Source organism: Pantherophis guttatus, chromosome 17, assembly GCF_059756535.1.
Source record: "Pantherophis guttatus breed Tessera chromosome 17, ASM5975653v1, whole genome shotgun sequence".
In the NCBI taxonomy this organism is placed as follows: domain Eukaryota; kingdom Metazoa; phylum Chordata; class Lepidosauria; order Squamata; family Colubridae; genus Pantherophis; species Pantherophis guttatus.
Window position 1 is genome coordinate 2867599 of NC_142079.1, and position 25429 is coordinate 2893027.

The window sequence follows — 25429 nt, forward strand, 5'->3', positions numbered from 1 at the left end:
AGCTTAGTTCTGTAGCATGAGGCTGTATATTCTGCAACACTGGGACTATCGGTGAGTCAACAGTGGGTCAAAGGAGTAGCAGAGATGACAGTTGCTCTTTAAAAATTGTGATTTAAATCGAGTTGATTTAAATCAAGCCTTTTTACTAGTGATTTAAATCATGATTGAAATTGTGATTTAAATCAACTCGATTTAAATCAAATCCACCCTGTTTTCAAACATACCATTTCCCCCCCCCCATCGGATTCCAGCCAAATCTCCATTTCTCTCTCCATCAACTCATCCCTCTCTTCCTGCCTGAAATAATATCAAGTATAATAATTCTGCTTGGGAAAACACACAGCTAAGGGTTCAAATCATCCCAAGAATTTAAAGAGGTACAATGACTCTTCCTTGTTCCCTTCCTAAAATAACTTTTACCCTTTGCATCCATTTTGGCTCTTGGTTTTTCAATGCTGCCAGGCTCCAAAGCACATTAGAAGCCTAGCCCGTAATTTTTAATTTTGATTTAGACAAAAGATTTCAACCGCAACAGCCGAAGCTGTCTATTCACAGCAAACCCACACTCTTAAAATCCAAAAAATAAAGGCATCGATCAAGCCAAGCCAGGCAGCCGCCACAACAGGACAGTCACCCAAAGAGCAAATTAAAATAAGCATGAAGCTACCGAGACACTGGCTAAACCATGGTTCTTGCCTCACGATCAAGAGGTTTGTGAGTTCGATCCTAGGTAGAGGCAGATGTAGGATCTCCTGCTTGGGCAGGGGGTTGGACTCGATGACCTGCAAGGTCCCTTCCAACTCGGTTAATCTGTTAAATGGTTTGCTTAGCCATCGTTTAGGGAGCAAAAACCCAGTTAGCTCAGCTCAATCCCGGAGGATGGAGTCTCAGCCAAAACCGAAGTGACGCCATTTTGGGCTTCGCCCCAGCCCATCAAAAGCCAGTGGGATGCCCCAATGGGATCCTGATCCCGAGCCCCCCATCGCCCACGGATGGGCAGGGGTGCCATGGGGCAGATGGGGAGATGGCTCCCCATCTTCCCCCCCAGGCACAAATGGAGTTTGGGGGGTACATCCGGCCTAGCCATGGCAAGCTTCTTGCAACCCCAGACCTGCCAGGCAGCCATGCCAGGCCTGGGTCCCAGCTGAGGGGCTGGTTTGGGGGCTGCCCCTGCAGGCAAGCTGCCCAGGCTCTCCCCTTTGGCCTCGGGCTGCTCGGCCTCCATCTTGGTGGTGGTCATTCAGGGCAAAAGGTCAAACTGCCCAGCCAGGATTCCGGCCTCTTTACTGGACCCAGTGCAGCAGGTCAATGGAGGACAGTCCGAGGTGGCTGGATTTTGCTTTTCTTTCTTGTTTCTTCGCCTCAGGTCCTTTCAACAGACCATGGTTCGCTATCCAGGCTAGGCTGCCATGGGGCTGTCCCTCACAGGCCCTTTCAACAGACCATGGTTCGCTATCCTGGCTAGGCCGCCATTAGGCTGTCCCTCACAGGCCTTTCCAACGGACCACATTTCTCCATCCTGGCTAGGCCGCCATTAGGCTGTCCCTCACAGGCCTTTCCAACAGACCATGGTTCACCATCCTGGCTAAGCCGCCATGGGGCTGTTCCTCACAGGCCTTTCCAACAGACCACGGTTCACCATCCTGGCTAAGCCACCATGGGGCTGTTCCTCATAGGCCCTTCCAACAGACCATGGTTCGCCATCCTGCCTAAGCTGCCATGGGGCTGGGCCCAGCTGTGCGACGGTCTCCCGTGGCCTTATGCCACGGCCTGCTTCAATGATGGTTTACTGGTCATCTCCAGCCAGCCGACTCCTCAGCCATGGTTTGCAATGTCGGCTGGGCTGAGCAAGGGAACCTCCCCACTCGAGCATGTGGTGTCATGATGTGTGAACCCAGCCAATTGTGGCTTTTGGGATCAATTTGGGCTAAACGATGGCTTAGTGACGCACAGGAAGAGAGCAGTTGATCCTTAGCTGGGCTCCGTTGGGCCTTTGGATTAAAGAAGTACGATTTTTAGCAAAATGGCAGCTATGGCGAATTGCAAGCGTGGGCCCTAATGTTTTGGATGAAAGGCAGTTACTACGTATATCTTTACCAAAATGAGGGGGAAGGTGCTCTCCCATGAAGCCAAGAAGTCATGGTGGGTCAAAAAAGTCAAAATGGCGGCCACAAATGAGGATTCAACAGGGGTCTGACTGCCATCTTGTTTTTTTCAATGTCCTGCAAAATTAGATCCTTGTAGTACTATTCGTTTTATCTATTTGATGTAGTTGATACATGAAATGATATTGGTAGTTTGCTGCTGAGTTCCTTACCTGGTTAAAGCAATAATATGGTTTGTTGTTGTAAACCATGGCTTGTGGCTTAGTGTGAGCCCAACTAATTTGGTTCCCTTGACAGACTATGATTGATACCGTCAGGTTTTGTGCATTGTGTTTTGTGCTAACCATCTTTTTTTGTTTTATTGTTTTAAAAAATATTTGGCCTTTATTTAATAAAAAAAAAATGTAATTTTTTTAAAAAAACATTATAAAAAAAAAGACTTATTTTCAATACTTAAACAAGACAATAAGGAAATTTATATGGCAAGGCAAAAAAGAAGAATAAGCTTAATGCTTCAGGATACGAGACTACGAGGAGGATTTTTTTATATATAATTTTTTTTTTGAAACAGTAGAGGGAGAAAAAGTAATACAAAAACAAATCTAGCTCTAGATACAAATAAATTTATATATCTGTATATCTACATCTATAAATCGATATATAGATCTTTTTTTATATTTTAAGTTTATTTTAATAAATTTAAAAATATTTATAATAAATATATATATATAAATTATATATACATATATACCTTTATATAATTCATAATATATAATATAAACATATATATATATATATATTCGTAGATTTTCACGGGTACAGGTATGCAAGTGTTGGCGAATTTGGGTCCATTCCCATGTAAGATTGAGAGTATCTTGGTGACGTTTCAACGAGGTCCTACTCATCATCTTCAGGCTGGTGTCTTCGGCTTCGTGCATGTGCGAGCAAAGTGTGATCGGAGATGCCATCTTTATAAATACTGGTGGGGAGGTGTGGAGTGCTGGCTTTGTTGTTGTAAGCGGGTTGGTTGGCTGTGTTGTTACATCTTGATTAGTTGATGGAGTTGATGTTTGCAGATTAGTCCGCTGTTTCGTAACATCCTGTGTGGCCGAAGTCCTGGCTGTGTGCCCATTAGTCTTTTGTGTTGTAATGACCTGGGTAATGGGTTGTGTGGTAGCATCCTGAGCTCTAATGTTTTGTCTGTGGTGCCTTTGATGTAAGGGAGGAGGACAGAACAGCTCTCAGTGTACATAAGGAGAATAAAATACATTCATCAAGAATAAAAATAAAAAATAAAAAGGATAAAAAATAAAAATAATAAAAAGGATGACGTTTCCTGCTTTTTCAAGATGTCTGATAGCCCCAACCATGGTAGGCTGCAAAATAACAATTTTTAGAAAAAATAGACCTTAAAAGCAAACAAATAACCTTTTTTAGGCAATCTAATATGTGCACAACAAACACATTACTAACCAACAGGGTTCTTGTGTCACATGTAACTTACACTTGCATCAAATCTGTCTTCCTTTTTCCCCACTCCCCCATTTCCCCTTCCCCCCCAATTTAAACCCTACATCACTCCCGCAACTCTATGCATCTGATAAATAAAAATTGCCTGCATTTTAGTAACAGAATAAGAGTTGGAAGGGACCTGGGAGGTCTTCTAGTCCAACCCCTTGCAAGAGACCGCACAACATTTCAGACAAGTCCCTTTTTAAAAGTTTAACAACATTTGTTAGTTGGGGGGCGGGAAATGCTTCCAGATTCCTGGTTTTAGGATATTTAGGGCAATTTTTCCACAATATTATTGTGCTGAGATGTTTATAAAATTCTAATTTGAACCCTCTGTTTGCCAGGAAGAAACATCATACTGAATTGAAGATAGGCCTTCCCACAAAGTAAGATTAAACGGGGGCTGGGGGTGGAGGACTGATTCCAAGTCTAAAGGCCTCTTCTTTAAAGAATAATTTATATAGAGAAAATAGCACAGGTAAATATGAGCATGCTTCTGAATTCTAAATTTACGTTTAGAATTTTCCCAGATGAACTGGGATTGTCTTCTTCAAGATAGCAGTCTACACTCGCCTGGGACGAAGTTGGTTGACTGCAAAATTCTCTTGTAATACCTTGTCCAGTGTCTGCAACGCAGAATCATGAATGGTTGCTGTTTTTTTGTTTTTTTTTTAATTTGATTTATATGCCGCCCTTCTCAGAAGACTCAGGGCGGCTTACAATGTGCTCAGCAATAGCCTTCATCCTTTTGTATATTTATACAAAGTCAGCTTCTTTCTTTCTTTCTTTCTTTCTTTCTTTCTTTCTTTCTTTCTTTCTTTCTTTCTTTCCTTCCTTCCTTCCTTCCTTCCTTCTTTCTCTTTCTTTTCTTTTTTTTTTTAATTTGATTTATATGCTGCCCTTCTCCGGAGACTCAGGGCAGCTTACAATGCGTTAAGCAATAGCCTTCATCCTTTTGTATATTTATACAAAGTCAGCTTCTTTCTTTCTTTCTTTCTTTCTTTCTTTCTTTCTTTCTTTCTTTCTTTCTTTCTTTCTTTCTTTCTTTCATTCTTTCCTTCCTTCCTTCCTTCCTTCTTTCTCTTTCTTTTCTTTTTTTTTTTAATTTGATTTATATGCCGCCCTTCTCCGGAGACTCAGGGTGGCTTACAATGCGCTAAGCAATAGCCTTCATCCTTTTGTATATTTTATACAAAGTCAGTTTATTGCCCCCACAAACTGGGTCCTCATTTCACCTACCTTAGAAAGGAGGGAAGGCTGAGTCAACCTTGAGCCTTGGCGAGATTCGAACCCTGCAGTAATTGCAGGCAGCTGGTCTTAATAACCAGCTTAATAACAGGGTGCCTTAAACCCCTGTACTACCAAGGCTCTTAGAAGATAGAAGATTAACCACAGATAAACTTGGGTTTACTGGTAAACAAGCCTGCTTCAGTATATCGTACTTCTTCAAGAACCTGAACATGTTTCAAAATGTTTTCTTTTAGGAATCAACTTAAGTCATAAGTCATAAGCTTTTATTTGTCAAGCATATATAAGATAACAGGTGAAAGTATAAACATAATTTGAATGGATGAAAAGAGTAAGTAAAAAGGAATATTAGGACAGGGACGGTAGGCACACTGGTGCACTTATGCAGGCCCCTTACAGACCTCTTAGGAATGGGGTGAGGTCAACAGTAGACAGTTTAAGGGTAAAGTTTTGGGGGTTTGGGGAAGAAACTACAGAGTCAGGTAGTGCATTCCAGGCATTGACCACTCGGTTGCTGAAGTCGTATTTTCTGCAATCGAGTTTGGAGCGGTTTACTTTGAGTTTGTATCTATTATTTGCTCGTGTATTGTTGTGGTTGAAGCTGAAGTAGTCAATGACAGGAAGGACATTGTGGCAGATAATTTTACGTACTATGCTTAGGTCAGACTGAAGTCGGCATAGTTCTAAGTTGTCTAAGCCCAAAATTTGGAGTCTGGTGGCATAAGGTATTTTATTGCGGTTAGAGGAATGGAGGACTCTTCTCGTAAAATATCTTTAACAATGAGAAAGATAGCAATGCCATAAATTTCAACTGTCGTCCAGGCCAGAAAAGAAACAGGAATATTCTCTTAGCAATCTCGCAACGGTGTCATTTGATTTGGAACAGATTATTGGCAAAAAAAAAAAAAGAAAAACAAATTGCACACAGTGTCTGATGTAGAATGGAATCTATTAAGACTGCGTAAGTATTTCAGCTCTAACGGAATCTTTTGCATTTTTGTTTTGCAGCTTCCAAGAGAAGAGGAGAATCCAATCCCATGATTCAAAAAGCACTTTTCAGGTAACTGCTTTGATGGCTGCTTTTAGCGCTGATTTTTGCAAGGGCCTCTTCTTCCTGAAAAGGAGATGCCATCTCGGGGGCAAGAAATGTGCGTTCTACACAGTAAGTTGCAAGTGAGTGAATCCTTCAACAGATACAAAGCCACATTCGGCCTGCTAGACCAACACTTCCTACAAATGAAACTTTTGTGGCCAATCTCTTTAGCTTCTGGCAAGTGTCAAAATACTGCAGATGTTAGCATAGCATAGCATAGCATAGCATAGCATAGCATAGCATAGGAATAGAATAACAGAGTTGGAAGGGACCTTGGAGGTCTTCTAGTCCAACCCCCTGCTTAGGCAGGAAACCCTACACCACTTCAGACAAATGGTTATCCAACCTCTTCTTAAAAACTTCCTGCGTTGGAGCATTCACAACTTCTGGAGGCAAGTCGTTCCATTGATTTAATTGTTCTGTCAGGAAATTTCTCCTTAGTTCTAAATTGCTTCTCTCCTTGATTAGTTTCCACTCGTTGCTTCTTGTCCTGCCCTCAGGTGCTTTGGAGAGTAGCTTGACTCCCTCTTCTTTGGGGCAGCTCCTGAGATATTCGGAAGACTGCTATCATGTCTCCCCTAGTCCTTCTTCTAATTAAACTAGACATACCCAGTTCCTGCAACCGTTCTTCATATGTTTTAGCCTCCAATCTTCCCCTAATCCTCTTTGTTGCTCTTCTCTGCACTCTTTCTAGAGTCTCCACATCTTTTTTATATTGTGGCGACCACAACTGGATGCCGTATTCCAAGTGTGGCCTTATTACCAAGGCATTATAAAGTGGTATTAACACTTCACGTGATCTTGATTCTATCCCTCTGTTGATGCAGCCTAGAACTGTGTTGGCTTTTTTGGCAGCTGCTGCACATGGCTGGCTCCTATTTAAATGGTTGTCCACTAGGACTCCAAGATCCATCTCACAGTTACTACTATTGAGCAAGGTACCACATATACGGTACCTGTGTGTTTTGTTTTTCTTACCTAAATGTAGAACCTTACTTTTTTCACCATTGAAAAAAGTAACACCAATGTTAGCTAACTGCTGATTCTAACACGGCGAGAGAGGTAGAGAGGTGTAGAGGGAGAGAGAGACAGAGGCAGAGAGGTAGAGAGAGAGACACAGAGAGAGAGAGAGAGAAAGAGAGAGACACAGAGAGACAGAGAGAGGGGGAGACAGAGACAGAGAGAGAGAGGCAGAGACAGAGAAAGAGTGACAGAGAAAGAGAGAGACAGAGAAAGACAGAGTCATAGAGAAAGGAGAGAGAGAGAGAGAGAGAGAGAGGCAGAGACAGAGAAAGAGTGACAGAGAAAGAGAGAGAAAGAGAAAGAGAGAGACAGAGAGAAAGAGACAGAGTGACAAAGAGAGAGAGAGAGAAAGTCACAGAGAAAGGAAAGGGAGAGAGAGGGAGGGGGAGAGATAGAGAGAGAGAGAGAGACAGAGAAAGAGAGAGACAGAGAGAAAGAGAGAAAGAGACAGAGTGACAAAGAGAGAGAAAGAGAGAAAGACAGAGTCACAGAGAAAGGAGAGAGGGAGAGAGAGAAAGAGTCACAGAGAAAGGAGAGAGAGAGAGGGAGAGGGAGAGAGAGAGAGAGAGAGACAGAGATAGAGACAGAGAAAGAGAGAGACAGAGAGAGAGAGAGAGAGAAAGACAGAGTCACAGAGAAAGGAGAGAGGGAGAGGGAGAGAGACTTTGAATGGTCACTAAATGAACTGTTGTAAGTCGAGGACTACCTGTAGTATAAGACTGGGCTGGGGGATGTCTGCTGGCTTTTGCCGTTCCTAGCTAGAGAAAGAGGGAAAGAAAAAGCAGCTATGCCAGGAACAATGTCTCTGTTGATGCCAGTCCCGCAGCGAGATACAAGCAGTCACTTTGTTCCGGTGCGGGCTTGGGAGGCTGGTGAATGTCTCCTCTGTGCCGCAGAAAGTGGGAGGAGAGTCAGCCTGGGTGGCAGTACAGTAGCTGGAGTTGAACTGCTGAACGTTTTCTGTCCAGGGGATGGGGGAGGGAGGGTCCCTTGAAATTCCCGAGGGAAAGAGCTAGCCCCAAGTGGGAGAAATTGGGTTCGAAGGGCTAGAACAAGCTTTCTGGAGCACCTGGGACGGATCTCCCTGAAGAGAGGCTGCTCCATGTCGGAGAAGCATCATCCAGGTTTCCTTGGCAAGCTTCGCTTCGACACCCTCGCAAAGAAGAAGGCGTGCAAGAAAGGGCTTAAGAGAGGGAAAAGGTAAGGTGCAAACCCCCAGGTTATTTTTGCAGAACTATAGCAGGGGACGGGAAATGCAGACAGGAAAGGAAAACTGGACAGCGGGGTGATATTTCATATACAGTAGTGGCCAAATTGTGGGAACCTTTTGGGAAAAGTGTATTTTCTAAAACTAGCTAATAACACCACTTTTTTTTTTTTGAGTAGTACCCTAAAATTATATATCAATGGAAAGATCATTTAATGAAGAACATAATGCCATAACTCTGATGAAGGATTTGCTATTAGAATAGCAGTTACAGCATAAAGAAGAAAAGTGAAACACGTAGAAAAAACGAGAGATACAAAAATGATCACCATAAAAGAATGAGATATACAAAAATCACCATAGAAAAAAACGAGATAGACAAATTGTGGGAACCTTTTGGGAAAAGTGTACTTTCTAAAACTATAAGCACCACTATTTTTGGGAGTAGTTCCATAAAATTATATATCAGTGGAAAGATCATTTAATCAGGAATGTAATGCAATAACTTTTATGAAGGATTTGCTATTAGAATAACAGTTACCGTATAAAGAAGAAAAGTGAAACACGTAGAAAAAAACAAGATGTACAAAAATGATCACCCTAGAAAAAACGAGATATACAAAAATGATCACCATAAAAAAGTGAGATATACAAAAATCACCATAGAAAAAACGAGATATACAAAAATGATCACCACGTCAGTTAATCCTTAGTTGGGTAACCTTTAGGATGAATGACGGCCTTACAACGTCTTCCCATGGAGTGAACCAAGTCTTTTAGTTCTGCAGCTATTCTAATGTGAAACCAAGATTGAATGATGGCTTCTATGAACTGGGTTTTATTGCTGGGTTTATTTATTTATTATTTATTTATTAGTTCGATTTATAGGCCGCCCTTCTCCGGAGACTCAGGGCGGCTTACAATGCATTAAGCAATAGCCTTCATACTTTTATGCTTAGTAGGGCTTTTTGGGCCCCCCTAAGCGGTGTTCTATTTTATACAAAGTCAGCTTATTGCCCCCACAAACCGGGTCCTCATTTTACCTACCTCGAAAGGATGGAAGGCTGAGTCAACCTTGAGCCTGGTGAGAATTGAACTCGCAGTAATTGCAGGCAGCTGGCAGCTAAGTGCTACTTTAACAGCAACAGTTTAGTCTGCTGTGCCACCAGGCTCCAGGGTCGCTTCTGACTAACCAGGCCATTCTAGCAATGGAATAGGATTATCTTGAAACTCACAAAAAAAAAAAAAAAAAAAAGTGGTGTTATTAGCCATCAAACCTCAAAAATACACTTTTCCCAAAAAGGTTTCCACAATTTTGGCCACCACTGTAACAGCGAGGTGATTTCCAGCAGGGGAAAAGGTATGTTTGCATACATTGACATGTGTGCCAGTTGATAAGAAAAATATATCAGCGCCTGGAGGTTTTTTTTTTTTTTTTTTTGGACCGACTTACTTCTTCCGGGATTGCTTGAAAAGATGTAAAGCTGGTTTTAACTGGCTGCGCTTATCCGAAGGGCTTTAAATTCAAACTGGAAGGGAGGTTGTCTTTCCACACTTGGGAAAAACTCGGTCCAGTTCTGGTCACCGTTCTACAAAAACAAGATCCCGAGAGACCCTAGAAAGGGTGCAGAGAAGAGCCACCAAGATGAGAAGGGATCTGCAAGTCCGACCGTACAATGAACGGTTGAGGGAGCTAGGTAAGTCTAGTCTCGTGAAGAAAAGGACTCTTCTGGTACTTGAGAGGCTGTCAGAGAGAAGGTGGGGTGGGGTGGGGAACCAGTGGTGGGTTCCGCCCGGTTCCGCCGAGCCGGTAGCGGTGACGATACGATGTCACCAAACCGGTTCTGCCCTCGCCCGCCCCCCGCCCCCCCGTGTTATTCTTACCTTTTATTTGGCCCCACCCCCAATCTATTGCTACCTCCTGAGTCCCAGCTGATGGCTAGAGGGAAAAAAACTGTTTAAACTCTTGCCGTGGGGCTTCAAAGGGCCGCCCTACGGCTGATCGGTGTTAAAAGAAAACAAATGAGTAGACCGGTGCCTGCAAAAATACATGAGTAGATCAGTGCCTGCAAAAATAAATGGGTAGATCGGTACAGCTCTGCAAGCAGTTAAAAGCCTGGTAGACCAGCACCTCTGCTAAATCCTAAATAATTGTCACATGACCATCAAGCCACGCCCACAAAATAAGCCACGCCCACAGAACCGGTAGTAAAAAAAATTAGAACCCACCCCTGTGGGGAACCTATTCTACAAAGCTTTGGAGGGCACGAGAAGAAGTAATGGGTGGAAACCTCGATCTAACCTGGCACTAAGGAGAAAATTTCCTGACAGGGAGAACAATTAATCAGTGGAACAGCTTGCCACCAGACGTTGTGGACGTTGCTCCAATAATGGTCTTCAGAAGTTGTGGGGGCTCCATCACTGGAGGTGCTCAAGAATAGACTGTAGAACTGTTTGACAGGGATGGTAGAAGCAGGAGGTTGGACTAGACTGGATCGCCAAAGTTCCTTCCAACCCTGTTATAAGCAACAGCACTTAGGATTTCTATACCGCTTCGCAGTGCTTTTACAGCCCTCTCTAAGCAGTTTACAGAGTCAGCCTCTTGCCCCCCCCCAACAATCTGGGCTCCTCATTTTACCCACCTCGGAAGGTTGGACGGAAGGCTGAGTCAACTTTGACATATGTTATGCTATATTTTATGTTTTAAATAACTGGTATTGTTTTAGCCCTGGTGAATTCTTACTCCAACCAAACTCTGTGTGTGTAGGCATATCTATCTATCTATCTATCTATCTATCTATCTATCTATCTATCTATCTATCATATCTATCTATCTATCTATCTATCTATTTATCTATTTATCTATACCTATCTATTTATCTATCTATCTACCTATCTATCTATCTATCTATCTACCTATCTATCTATCTATCCATCTATCTATCTATCTATCATATCTATCTATCTATCTATCTATCTATCTATATCTATCTATCTATAATCTCTATCTATCTATCTATCTATCTATCTATCTATCTATTTATCTATACCTATCTATTTATCTATCTATCTACCTATCTATCATATCTATCTATCTATCTATCTATCTATCTATCCATCTATCTATCTATCTATCATATCTATCTATCTATCTATCTATCTATCTATCTATCTATATCTATCTATCTATAATCTCTATCTATCTATCATCTCTAGCATATCTTTCTGTCTGTCTGTCTATCTGTCTGTCTGTCTATCATTTATATCTATCTATCTATCATCTATATCTATCTATCTATCTATCTATCATATCTATCACATCTATCTATCTATCTATCTATCTATCTATCTATCTATCTATCTATCTGCTTCGTTTGCATCCTCTCTCATATTCCCTTCAGAGGTGAGTTTCAGCAGGTTCTGACCAGTTCTGGAGAACCAGTAGCGGAAATTTTGAGTAGTTTGGAGAACCGGTAGTAAAAATTCTGACTGGCCCCGCCCCCCCCATCTATTCTCTGCCTCCTAAGTCCCAGCTGATCAAGAGGAAATGGGGATTTTGCAGTATCCTTCCCCTGCAGTGGGGAGGGAATGGAGATTTTGCAGTATCCTTCCCCTGCCATGCCCACCAAGCCACGCCTACCAAGCCACAGCCATGGTAGTAAAAAAATTTTGAAACCCACCACTGATTTCCCTTGTACTAAATTCTCAGCTACATCCTATGTAAAAGGAGCGGGCAGCTCATAATTCTAATCCAAACTCAGCAAACGTGTCAGGGATGGTTGAAGATTAAACTCCCCAGGAGTAAAAAAGCAGGCAAGGCAAGATTAAAAAAAAAAACATACACGCCCCTGAATATTAAAATTAAAATTAAAATATTGTTTAAACAAACCACGCTAAAATTTGGACTGCTTCTTTCAGATGCTGTTCAGAGTTATTACCTGTTGCCATACGCCCTTGTGAGTGATGACAGAAACAGTCACATAGCAAACGCTTCCACATTAAAGGGCAAAATCTGTAAACCTACCTTGGGACATCATGGGTGTGTAGCTATTATTGCTTCCCTCTCTGCCACTGGGGCATATTAATGATTAACCTGCAGGCTGAAGGGAGAAGCAACGTAGAGGATAGGCAGAGAGAACAGGTGGAGCTCAAATCTGTAGCCCCTCATCAGGCAGGTAAAAGAGCTCCCACCTTTTGGCATTATACTCATGCCCCCTCATTTTTACAAGAAGACGACAAAAAAAATACAAAAAACATACGATATTAAGGGAGCAACTAATGTCGCACAATGAATAATCACAGCAGCAACAGCAGCAGCAAAAAAAAGAACTGGGAGTTTGAAAGTAGGGTGGGGTGGAGGGAGGGAGGGAGGGAGGAAGAGCAATAGCCCTTAGACCAGTTCACAGTGCTTTCCAGCCCTCTCTAAGCGGTTTACAGAGTCAACCTCTTGCCCCCAACAATCTGGGCCTCATCATTTTTCCCACCTTGGAAGGATGGAAGGCTGAGTCAATCTGAGCTGGTCAGGATCGAACTCTTAGCAGTGGGCAGAATTAGCCTGCAACCCTGCATTCTAACCACTGTTCCACCACAGGAAGGAGGGAGGGAGGGAGGGAGGGAGGGAGGGAGGGAAGGAAGGAAGGAAGGAAGGAAGGAAGGAAGGAAGGAAGGAAGGAAGGAACAGTGCACCTGTTTTGGTGACAGTTTCCTAGGGGTTTGCAATGCTATTAAATTTCTGTGATCAGTCCAAACTTCGAACTGCTCCCGTGCACCTTCTAGTAAATGTCGCCAAGTAAGAAGTGCCCAGCATACAGCAAAAGCCTCTTTCTCCCAGATTGCCCATCCTCTTTCTATGGGAGTGAGTTTTCTAGAGGTATATGCACAGGGCTGTAAATCACCATGCTCATTTTTCTGTAGTAGGATCGCCCCTACTGCCACATCACTCACATCAGCCTATACGACAAAGGGCTTATTCTGGTCAGGATGTTGTAATATGAGCTCTTTGGCAAACAAGGCTTTTAATTCCTCAAAGGCTTTCTGACATTCAGAGGTCCACCTTATTAGCTGTCCTGACCTTGGTTTTCCATGTGCATAACAGATTGGTTAGAGGTAATGCGGTTTTAGCAAAGGATTGAATGAACTGCCTATAAAAGTTGGCGAAGCCAAGGAAACTCTGCAACTGCTTCCTTGTCCTCGGGGCTTGCCACTCCATTACCGCCTTAACTTTCTTGGGATCCATCCTTAACCCCTCCTGCGATATTTTATAACCCAAGTAATCCAATTCGGTTTGATGAAATTCGCATTTGGAAACCTTAACAAATAATTTGACTGCCAGCAGTTTCTCCAGTACACTGCGAACCAATTGGATATGTTCTTCCATCGTATTGGTATAAATGACTATATCATCCAAATAGACCAATACTCCCCGGTACAAATATTCATGCAGAACCTCATTTATCAATTGCATGAATACGGCCGGAGCGCCATGCAAACCGGATGGCATAACTTGGAATTTATAACTACCCAGGGGTAGTTAAAGGTGGTTTTCCTATTTTGTGGAATTCTGTCCACTGCGCGTCTCAGCGGAGTGTTGCCTTGTGGTCGAAACTCCCTCAAGCCAACATCTAAGTCTATGGCTGCCCTAAACCAATCGGCTAGAGGCGCCGGTAAGCCTCTATAGACGCATGCCTGCCTCAATTCACGGTCCAATCCTCCCCAGAACTGATGCACCAGCAAACGTTCAGGCCATGCTCTTAATTTTCCTGCAATCTTTCGAAACTCTTTCACGTAGTCCTTAGCCGGTCGGCCCCTTTGTTTCAGGGCCGCCAATTTCTTCCAGTGAGGAAGCTGGTACCTTGTCAGGGCTGACTCTCCTCCTTCCTGGATCGGCCACTGGCTTGCTCAAGTCATAATTTCAGGCTGGCCAAACGAGTCTCTATCCCAGACAGCCCAGAGTGTCCCTGCCATGTGGTGGACAGCTCCAACCCTGTTGGTCACGGTTGCCAGGATGGTGCGTCTCGAAAACTGGCTTCCCCAAACCTGTCTCTTAAAACATCCATAGTAGTGGGTGCAGGGCCTGTGGAGTAACTCCATTCTCCACCCTCCCTCTTCATCCTTTACCCACCTCCGTTCTCACCACCCCTGGAAATGCTCTCCTGCAGGGGGTGTTGCTGGTGCCTTGCCCCCTCCCCGAGGCCCTGCCAAAGCGGAACTATGCCACCCATTGCCGGAGGATGGTCGCATTAAGCCAGTTCCTGTCTCCTCTGGGCTTTCAACTGTATCACCTTCTTGGTGTGCTTTTCGTTCCTTCGGTCTCACTTTCCTCCTGTACTACAGTCTCCGTAAGCTCCTGTTCCTTCTCCACTGAATCAGGTACCTGGACCCCTGGCTCTGTTCTGCCATGCTGCCTCAAGTATCAGCTGATAGCGGAGTAAAACAAAAGGGAGCAGCGCCAACTTTCTCTCAGCATTCCTAAACAAACCTTGACGGCCCCAAACAACCCACTGTGAAACTGGAGTTGGCAAATGGTTTACTGCAGCTGCAAGGTAGCTCCACGGCAACGCTAGTTAAAATAGTTTAAAGTTGGTGCTGAGAGCAACTGCCTCTCAGCGTTTTTTATGCATCCGTGCAGACTCCACCCGTCCCACCACATAATGAACAACTGAGTTATATCCAGCTGAGTGAGGCATTCAAATGGGCGATCAATTATCTCTGTGCCAGCCCGTGAAATGCTTCCACCTCCTCTGCTCGTCCGTGAGCCTTCCACTCACTGCCGATCCTCTCCCCCGATGCATCCGGTCGCCTAAACAGCCTGTGCCACCATCGCCAGCCTCCTGTAAAGAGTATCCCCAATGCTTTCAGGTATCTTCGGGTCGCGTTCCCACGGGCTCCTCTCCTCCTCCTCCCATATGTGTTGTCGAGCAGGAGATCAGGCTCGACAACTTGTTTGCTGGCATGCCAGTCTGCGGAAGCAGGGGTTGGGGACCCCCTGTTCTAGTCCCACCCCCTAGCCAAATCTAGGAGTCCTGATTCCATCCCAGGAAAATGGTCGTGCAATATTTTCTTGATTGGCACCCTTGAGTAGCAGCAACTCCAAGTCCGGGAGGCAAACTGTTTCACCGATGAATTATTCGGACTGTAAGGAAATTCCTCCTTAGTTCCAGGTTGCCTCTCTCCTCGGTCGTCTTTGCTCCATTACTTCTTTTTCCTGCCATTCAGGTGCTTTGGGGGAATAGGTTGTGCCCTTTTCTCTGGGAGAGCACCTCAGGTGTAGGAAGACCCTTCAGGTAAAAAGGACTTTTTGTTCCAAAAGGTTCTGCTCAGTTTGGCAGAGTTTGGAAGGTGTCAGAGCTTGCTTTTTCCTCGGGGGGGGGAAAAAAGTGGAAAAAGGGTTGCTTTTTTTCAATGCCGTCGTAACTCCAAACGGTCACTAAACAAACTGTTGTAAGTTGAGGGCTACCTGTATATCTAAGGAGCCACATAAGATCTGACAAGCATTAAAAAAAAAAAAAACCCACTGATCGGAGGTTACATTATCCAGGCTGATGCCTCTGCAAAAGCCAGTTATTTATTTTCTCCTTCAGCCCAAGCAAAATGAGCCACAGTAGGCAGTAATTTAACACGGATAATAGAAGTTAGGGAGGCACAATCCTTGACTATAACACTGTGGTGGCACGCAGAGACCTCTCTGCGGGCACGCGAGCTGTTGCCCCAGGTCGGCTCCGCCACGAATGGGCCTCCCGCCAGCCAGCTGGTTTTCGGGTCTCTGCTGCACCTGCGTGGGGGGGCGGGGCGCATGTGCAGGGGTTTTAACTTCAAGCCAGATGGAGATGAGTCAAAGCAGATAATGGTAGACTGGCAAAATAATAGAATTCTTTTTAATAAAAAACATTTTTTTTTAAATTAGGTTATTAAGGATAATAAAATACAAAAGTAAATAAAAGATCAGTGAGGAGGGAGGGGAAATGGGGAAGAGAAGTGAGGAAAGGTAGGGAAAAGAAAAGAAAAGAAAAGAAGAAAAGAAAAGGAGAAAAGAAAAGAAGAAGGGAAGAGAAGAGAAGAGAAAAAAGAAAAGAAAAGAAGAAAAGAAAAGAAAAGAAAAGAAAAGGAAGCATTGACTTCTTCGACAAATCACAGCTTTTTGTTTCTCCATAATAATATGAACAAGTCATTTTTATAAACATCTATCAATCTAATCTGTAAACCCCAAAGTCAAAATTACATTCTTTTCCACACCAAGCACAAAGTTCAGAAGCGGTTTCCACATGGAAAGAAAAGTACTTATTGTTCTTTTCTTTTAACCGGAATAGTCAGTTTTGCCGGTTCGGCCAACTCCATCAACTTCTGCAGCCTTTCTTCTTCTTCCATAGTAGGCATCAACGTGTCTTTCCATAAGAATAGAATTCTTTATTGGCCAAGTGCACGGCATTTCCGCATCGTGATGGCTTTGCTGCCCGTTGGAAGAAATATCCATCTCTTGGGCTTTGCCCTTCAGCTTCCTGTTCCTGTGACAAGGGCATGTATTCTATTGTTCGCTGTCAGGGGTTAAGATTGACTTTGTCTGAGCTCCCAGGTTTGGATGAAACTTGGAGGGTGATGCACTGTCTCCAGATGGTTGTGCCAAGTGGTGAGCTCTACTGATAATCCTGTTATGTCCTGGAGGGTCATGTCTTAATCCCATCACCCTAGAACTGAAGGTCTTCTGTCTTATAGATACAGTAGTGGCCAAAATTGTGGGAACCTTTTGGGGAAAGTGCATTTTCTAAAACTAGCTAATAACACCACTTTTTTTGGGGGGGGAGTTGTACCATAAATTTATATATCAATGGAAAGATCATTTAATCAAGCATGCACTGCAATAACTTTTATGAAGGATTTGCTATTAGAACAGCAGTGATAGAAGAAAAGTGAAACAGGTAGAAAAAAACAAGATATACAAAAATGATCAACCTAGAAAAAATCGAGATATACAAAATTTATCACCATGTCAGTTAATACTTCGTTGGGTCACCTTTAGCATGAATGACGGCCTTACAACGTCTTCCCATGGAGTGAACCAACTCTTTTAGTTCTGCAGCTGTTATCATGTGAAACTAAGATGGCTTCTATTAACTGGGTTTTATTGCTGGGTCGCTTCTGACTAACAAGTTTCTTTAGTTGGAAAATCCATCAATTTTCAATTGGGTGAAGGTCTGGGCTATTCCCAGGCCATTCCAGCAGTGGAATAGGATTATCTTGAAACTCAAAAAAAAAAAAAAAGTGGTGTTATTAGCCATCAAACCTCAAAAATACACTTTTCCCAAAAGGTTTCCACAATTTTGGCCACTACTGTAGGCTGGCCCAGCCCTGCTCAATGGGAACCAAATATCTTTGTCTTTAAAACACGTTTCTCCTTCCCTCATCCAGGGAAATACAATATTCTGCCTTTTTTGCATATTTCCTAGAATATTTCATTCTTTTAGGAGAGGGGAGTGGGTGCTAACTTCCCACACTGGCAAAGACCCTGGAGGGGGGGGGGGGAAGAGTGTGAGCTGTGTTTCAAAGCTCCAGGTGGGCCCTTCTTTGGCCAGACCAGAGAGAGACTAAGAAGCACCACTCTCGCCAATTGAGAGTCGTCTTTTTGTGGCCAGTTTGTGTCAGGTTCCTCCCGGGTTCTCTATAGGATCTCCTGTGGAAGAAAGTCAGCCGGAGACAGAAGCGGTGGTGTTGAATGTCAAGGAAGGAATAAAAGAATCTTGTTCCCCATTCAGGATCTATTTACAGTTTCCATTCATTATTCATCGGGGAGGAGAATCTCAGCTGTATCAAACAGGCCCTCGCAAGACAAAAAGCCCACCCACCCACCCCTTCCTTCAGGAGGTCTTGACGAATGTGGACAAAGGCCAGTGAGCAGGACGGTCATTCCTGGGAGCTTAGGCATCCTCTGCACTGCACAAGAATTCAGTCCCCCCCCCATATTTGAGCCTATTTGCTGAATCTCGTATTTTTCGGCATGGTAAGACTGCAAGTTGTTTCAGCAGGCAGATTAGAGCGAGCAACTAATGAAACAAATAGCATTAGAATAAGAGTGTTAGAAACACCCAAGACCCACAATAAACCACACGGCAGCTTACACTAAACCGATAAGATAGGATTTCAGCTTCTCTACCCGCCATCCTCCAGTCCCTCTAATCATCTTTGTGGATGGTTCAACAAACTTCAGTGGCAGCCAAAGGAAAAGGAAGAGAAGAAATTGGAAAACCGGGATAGCGTAAATGGGAAGCAACCCGAGAGGCTATTTCAGCCGGGATGGAGAGGAAAGCCTTAAAAAGCCTTTTCATGATGCGTTCCCAGAAAAAGCTGCAATTGGAAAATAAGGATCTTTCCCTTCTGAGCTAGGGAAACCATTGGTGATATGTAGCAATGGAGACCGAACTCCAAGGAAGAGAAAGAAACTGGATCCTTCTGATTTATGGGTTTGGAATGATTTACTCAGGGTACTAGGGACAAATAAACTACCAGTTATTTGGCTGTTAGAAAGAATAAAAATGGATTGCTCCAGAGGTGGTATTCGACCGGTTTACTTCATTCCCAGCGTCATTCAACTAAATTAAAGCAAATTCCTTCCAACACAAATTCCTCAGTCCTATCTCAAACCTTGGTCCAACTAGGCAAACTGCCAAAAGCCTTTCTTGGCAAAGGTTCAGAAGTCTACCGTTTCAGACAAATGGTTTATCCAACATCTTCTTAAAAACTTCCAGTGTTGGAACATTTACAACTCCCGGAGACGAGTTGTTCCACCGATTAATTCTTCTCACCGTCAGGAAGTTTCTCCTTAGTTCTAGGTTGCTATGAGTTATGAGTTATGTTTGGCACTATTAAGAAAAACAAGAGAAAGCAATGTGATAGATTAAAGCATTGTTCTTGTTGAAAGAATAAAAGACTATCACGGGGGACAGGATTAATCTCCTCTTTAATACTCGAGCACAATGTTTCTCAACCTCAGCAATTTTAAGCAGTTTAAGATGCCGGCAGGGGAATTCTGGGATTTGACGTCCAATCATCTTAAAGTTGCTAATTGTTGTGGCCCGCCAGTGGCCTGCGTGGATCGTGGCTGATCCCGACGAAGAGGAGGCTGGTGTGGTGTCGCGCCAGCACCCTGCACAGCCAGCGCTCGCGTTGGACAGCGAGGAGGCTGAAGAGGATGTGGTGCCAGAGGCAGAGACTCAGCCAGGGCCTTCAGAACCTCCAGAGGCTCCTTCAAGTGGAGAGAGTGAAGTGGAGGAGCCTCTCCTCAATGCTCGAGCACGCAGGGCTGCCAAAAGGCAGGAGTGGCTACTCAAGAGGAGGAGGTCTCTTCGAGAGTAAGGCTTGAAGATAATTGGCCACTCCCTTAGCCTGTTTAAGTCACACGCCGTTAGTAAGTTTCTTGCTGGAAACAACTCGTATTTATTATCAGAGTATTTTGGTTTATCATATCTTGTTTTCTGGGCTGGTTGCCAACCTTTGGTGGTTTTGTTTATTCTTGCTACTTAATAAATTTGATAAGGACCGTTGGTGTGTGTCAATATCCTCGGAAATCCAGAGCTGGGGCAGAACACTAATGTTGAGAAATGAAGAATAGATGGTATTCGTTATTTCAAAAATAGATAAAAGTTGGGCCTTATACAAGAGCAGCGTTTCTCAATAATGCTCTTGCATAAGGCTCGTCTTTATTTTTCACCTTTTCATCATCTTCATTTTCTACTTCCTCGCCTTCCTTGTCAATTGTAAGCTTATGGAGCGTGCTGGCTGAAAAGACTTCATAATTCGTTTTGTTTATAGGGAAAACAGCAATCATTAGTAGAAAGCTGATGGAGTTGTGGGTGCTCCTTTGCTGGAGGTTTTCAAGAAATATTGGACAGTAATCTGTGCAGGATGCAGTAGGTTTTGCTGCCTGGTTGAACTACGAGATCTTCAAGGTCCCTTCTGGCGCTATGATTCAAGAAGGGAGGGAGTAAGTAAGTAAGTAAGTAAGTAAGTAAGTAAGTAAGTAAGTAAGGAAGGCAGGCAGGCAGGCAGGCAGGCAGGCAGGCAGGCAGGCAGGCAGGCAGGCTGAGTTAATCTTGAGCCGGTCAGGATCAAACTGCTGGCAGCCAGCATAATTAGCCTGCAATACTCCATTCTAACCACAAGGAAGGAAGGAAGGAAGGAAGGAAGGGAGGGAGGGAGGGAGGGAGGGAGGGAGGGAGGGAGGGAGAGAGGGACAATGGGAGGGAGGGAAGGAAGAAAAGGACAATGGGAGGGAGGGAGGGAGGAAGGAAGAGAAGAAAGGGAAAAAGAGAAGAAAGAAGAAGGAAGGGGGAAGTTTTCAAAAAAAGTTCAGACAACAATTTGTCTGTGATGGTATCAAGGACTCTGCCTTGAGCAGGGGGTTGGACTAGAAGACCTTTAAGGTCCCTTCTAACCCTATGATTCTACGAATTTCTATTTTTGGTAGCAATTTTACTGCTTTGAACTCTAACTTCGTAACCCTGAACATCTTGGGGGGAAGATGAGGAAAATACGACCCATTTCATTTTGTTTACCGTGTTTTTCTGGAAAAAAAAGAATTTTTCTTGTGGTTGTTTTTGTTTCTGGGGTATTTCCCCCCCCCTTTTTTTTTTTGAAGCGGGAGGTGGGGAATTGTTTTAGGATTGACAGGTTTCCAGGCTCAAAATAAACACCAGGCCAGATCTCTCGGTTTCTGAGTCCTGCCCCTCAGTTGTAAATTGTGAAGACATTACGGAACCTCTAGCTCCGTCTTTCCTTTGATCCGACTTCAAACAAGATTGCTATGATACTTTGGACTAGGATCCGTGAATAGAAAACACCGTACGCGGAAGCGTCTTCCTTTCGCCTTCCCAAGCTCTCTTCCTCCACCAGCGCCTTCCAGTTGTGGGATGGATCCCTTCTACACCTCTGCAGGCCCACCGTGACCTTCCCCAGCCTTGTGCTCTTGCAGGCCCTGGAGACAAATTTCCTTGGCCTGCCACAGAGGACAACCCTGATGCAATGCAGTTGCCGTCCTGCACTCCGGCATTCTCTGGGTCTTGCAAATAAGCCGGCATTTCTCTCCCATCCAGCCGGTGAGCTCGATTCCTCTGGACTCCTGCTCGCTAGAGGCAGGTGCCGTTGCCTTTTATTACTCTCTCTTCTCGGCTGCAAAACAGACAGCGGGGTGTGTATGTGTATGCAGGCTGACCAAGTATGCAAATGCGCAGGTATCTTAGCGAGGCTCTCCCCCTTCCCCTTTCCCTTCCCCTTCCCCTTTCTGATGTGGTTGCGGTGGGGGGGAGCACAATAAGGAGCAAATGACGAAGTCAGCTAAAACATGAGTCCAAAGGGCCCCGGATAGGTAGGTGCGCCTCTGCGTTCTCCACTCCAGATTAAATTATTAATCAGAAAATCCATCTCGCCGCTCAGCCTCGCTCCCTTCCACCTGCAAAAGGTTGGATGAACGGAAAGGTAGGTTCACCTTGGCACCTTCAGATTGTCATTGGTTGTCATTTTAAATGTTTCTGGTTTTTTGTTGTTGTTGTTGTTTTTTTTTTACAGGGTTTAGGAGGATCGTCCCCGGCAATGATCCAATGCAGTGATTCAGGGCAAGAGAATCGAGGCAGTTAGATTTTCTCCGTTCGTGATTTTATGTAGTTCGGACGAGCCAAGATCTCCCGTGCTTGCTTGCGTTTACCGGCCGCAAGTCTGCGTCATCCTTCCCGTAACTCTCATTTCTCCGATTCTCGTACGATCGGTTTAGCCTCTGGAACTCCTGAAGAGCAGCCGTCAGCCAGTGGCTAAGCCACTATAAAATCCAGATGCATCATGGCTTAGCATTTCGCATTGGGGGCTGGACTAGAAGACCTCCAAGGTCCCCTTTCCAGCCGTATTTCTGATTTTTTTTTCTTTTCTTGGACGTAGGGGATTTTGTCGGGCGAACGAACCAAAACGAAGTTTTTCTCCGTTTTCTTCTTTCAGACGATCATAATGTTGCCCCAAAGGAAGAACTGGAAGTCCATGTGTAAAGGCCTCGTCCTGGGAACTCTTCTCACCAGCTTCATGCTGGTTCTGTATTCGTACGCTGTACCACCTTTGCAAGTCAGCATGACAGAGTGAGTAAATATCTGGCGTACGCGGGACGAGGCGATGGAAGCGATGGAGGGGGGCGCAGGGACGCCTTGCTTTTTTAAAAAAAAATTTGATTTATATGCCGCCCTTCTCCGGAGACTCAGGGCGGCTTACAATGCGTTAAGCAATAGCCTTCATACTTTTGTATATTTATACAAAGTCAGTTTGCATATCTCGCTTTTTCTACGTGTTTCACTTTTCTTCTTTATACTGCAACTGCTATTCTAATAGCAAATCCTTCATCAAAGTTATGGCATTACATTCACAATTAAATTATCTTTCCATGGATATATAATTTTATGATACTACTCCAGAGGTGGGCTTCAGCAGATTCTGACCAGTTCTGGAGAACCGGTAGCGGAAATTTTGAGTAGTTCGGAGAACCGGTAGTAAACATTCTGACTGGCCCCACCCCCCATCTATTCTCTGCCTCCCGAGTCCCGGCTGATTGGGAGGAAATGGTGATTTTACAGTATCCTTCCCCTGGATTTTAGAGGGAATGGTGATTTTACAGTATCTTTCCTCTGGGTTGGAGAGGGAATGGTGATTTTACAGTATCCTTCCCCTGCCGCTCCCACCAAGCCACATCCACCAAGCCACACCCACAGAACCGGTAGGAAAAATTTTTGAAACCCACTACTGTACTACTCCCCTCTAAAAAAGTGGTGTTATTAACTAGTTTTAGAAAATACACTTTTCCCAAAAAGGTTTCCACAAGTTTGGCCACTCCTGTATTCTCTTTTGATCTTACTGTGCTAAATTTTGCTTGCAAAAACCTGCACCGTACTTGTTTTAACTGCCAACCAAAATTGCCAGTTTCCTGTGGCCAACAGCCGCTTTAAATCTTAGTGACGGGGACCGGAGGCCAACGGAAGGCCTAGAACGAACCTTTGCCAAGCAGATTTGAGAAAGTTCATTACGATGTCTCCTGAATTCAGAGTGGGGGTGGGGGAAAGGAGTCATTTATTTTTCCTCATTTGTTTTTCTTTTTTTTTTCTCTCCTTCACCCAGGATTCCCATCCCTTATTCATGCTCGTCCTACCGCACCCAGGCCCGGCTCTCGGCTTCAGGGAACAGCAGCCAGGGCTCACCGGGAGAAAAATGCTTCCCCAAACGAAACATCATGTTCATGAAGACCCACAAAACAGCCAGTAGCACCCTCCTCAATATCCTCTTCCGTTTTGGGGAGAAGCACCGCCTCAAGTTCGCCTTCCCCAACGGACGTAATGATTTCTACTACCCGTCTTTCTTTGACCGAAACCAGGTAAAGGGATATCAGCCCGGCGTGTGCTTCAACATCGTGTGTAACCACATGCGCTTTCAGTACGAGGAAGTGCGCAAGCTGCTGCCGGCCGACGCCGTGTTCGTGACGGTGCTGCGGGATCCGGCCTACCTCTTTGAGTCTTCTTTCCATTACTTTGGGGGTGCCATTCCTTTGACCTGGAAAGTGTTGGGAGATGACAAGCTGGCTGAATTCCTGAGGGACCCTTGGCATTACTACGACCCGAAAGGGTTCAACGCGCACTACCTCCAGAATCTCCTTTTCTTCGACTTGGGCTATGACAACAATATGGACCCCAACAGTCCTCTGGTGGACCAGTACATTCGCGAGATCGACGGACGCTTCCATCTGGTCATGCTTCTGGAGTACTTCGACGAATCTCTGGTGCTTCTGAAGGACCTGTTGTGTTGGGAGCTGGAAGACATTCTCTACTTCAAGCTCAACACCCGCAACGGGTCCACCGTCTCGAAGCTGACCGACGAACTCTACCAAAAAGCCACGGTTTGGAATCTCCTAGACGCCAAGCTCTACCAGTACTTCAACGCCACGTTCTGGCACAAAGTGGAGGCCTACGGGAAGGCCAGGATGGCGAAGGACGTCGCCAGGCTGAACGAAGAGAACGAGAAGATGAAGAGCATCTGCATCGACGGAGGCCGCCCCGTGGACGCCAACTCGATCCAGGAATCCGCCATGCAGCCCTGGCAGCCCCTGGGCAAGAAATGCATCCTGGGCTACAATTTGAAAAAAAAGATTCACAAAAAGCATCGGAAACTTTGCCGCAAAATGCTGACCCCCGAGATCCAATACCTGATGGACCTCGGGGTCAACCTGTGGATCACCAAGCTATGGAGCTGGGTGAGGAAGTTTTTGAAGTGGTAAGAAGGTGAGCCCCCCCCCCCGGCCATGTGCCAAGCACCCTTCTCTCCGCTCTTTTGGTTCCTTCCCTTTCCATTCTCTTCTTATACCGGTTGGTCAGGCCCAGGCCAAACTCAACTTTGTGGCCAACGACTAACGGGAGAACGATCTCGAGAATAAAGTGTTCCCAAAGGTGAATTTAAAAAAAAGGGGGGGGGGATGGGTGACTAAGGCTTGTAACCAAGGTAGGGAGAAAAGGCGCTGTACACCTACGACTCAATTTTTGGCTGGACTTTCGGGAAGAAGAAAGTAAAACGGACGCCAATGGCTCTCAGGTCCTCTTCACCAACCTGCATTCTAGCTCTCGGTGGCCGCTCTGCTGTTTTAACCTCCCCGATGAGCAGTGAAAACCAAACCAAGAAACTCACAGCCACTGCAGTATTTGGCCACTCGGAATCTCATGCCTCTCTCGTAGTCAAACTCTCGCGGGCCGCAATCGTCAAGAGTACACTAGAAAACAGTTTGGCAGATTAGGGAAGCGAGTGTGTGAAGAAGATAGCGAAGAAGATAATGTGCTGGTACATCGTTTCTTTTTCTTTGTGAATAGTAGGACTGGACGCCCATTTCCCCAGAGGCGAATCGAACAGGTAGTTTGCCCCCGAACCATGGTAAACAGCGAGAACTTCAGAGCAGTATAGTTTTTCGTGTACGTCGAGCAGATCTGCCCTCAATGCTTAAAGCCATTATCATCCCCTCGGACCTCTCTTTGAGTACTGTAATTTTCTGCTTGAAATTTTGGGGCACCAAAATCCTAGTTTTTCAGGATGCTTTGCCGAGAGAGAAGCCACAGCGCTGAATTTGGAATCGCTGTTTCAGTTTTAGTAGCGTAGCGGTGCCCGTGTGAAACTTAAGTATTTACAGTGAGTTGTGAAATGTGTTATTTCTGTAACATGTGCGTACATAAATTCCCACGTTGAACCACC

At 44.7% G+C, this 25429-nt stretch overlaps 1 protein-coding gene across 6 annotated transcripts; it reads left to right on the top strand.

The window, feature by feature from the left end:
- The first annotated feature begins 708 nt into the window (after positions 1–708).
- Positions 709–25429, top strand: GAL3ST1 (galactose-3-O-sulfotransferase 1). 6 transcript variants are annotated; one of them, XM_034428659.3, is made up of 4 exons: positions 709–1325; positions 5874–5925; positions 22160–22293; positions 23321–25429. In XM_034428659.3, exons 1-4 carry the CDS (start codon positions 1309–1311, stop codon positions 24468–24470), a joined length of 1353 nt encoding a protein of 450 aa, XP_034284550.2. In that variant the 5' UTR covers positions 709–1308; the 3' UTR covers positions 24471–25429. The 6 variants fall into 6 exon arrangements, with proteins under 6 accessions (XP_034284550.2, XP_034284552.2, XP_034284548.2 ...); XM_034428661.2 differs by lacking the exons at positions 709–1325; positions 5874–5925 and adding an exon at positions 7038–8181; XM_034428657.3 differs by lacking the exons at positions 709–1325; positions 5874–5925 and adding an exon at positions 14844–15046.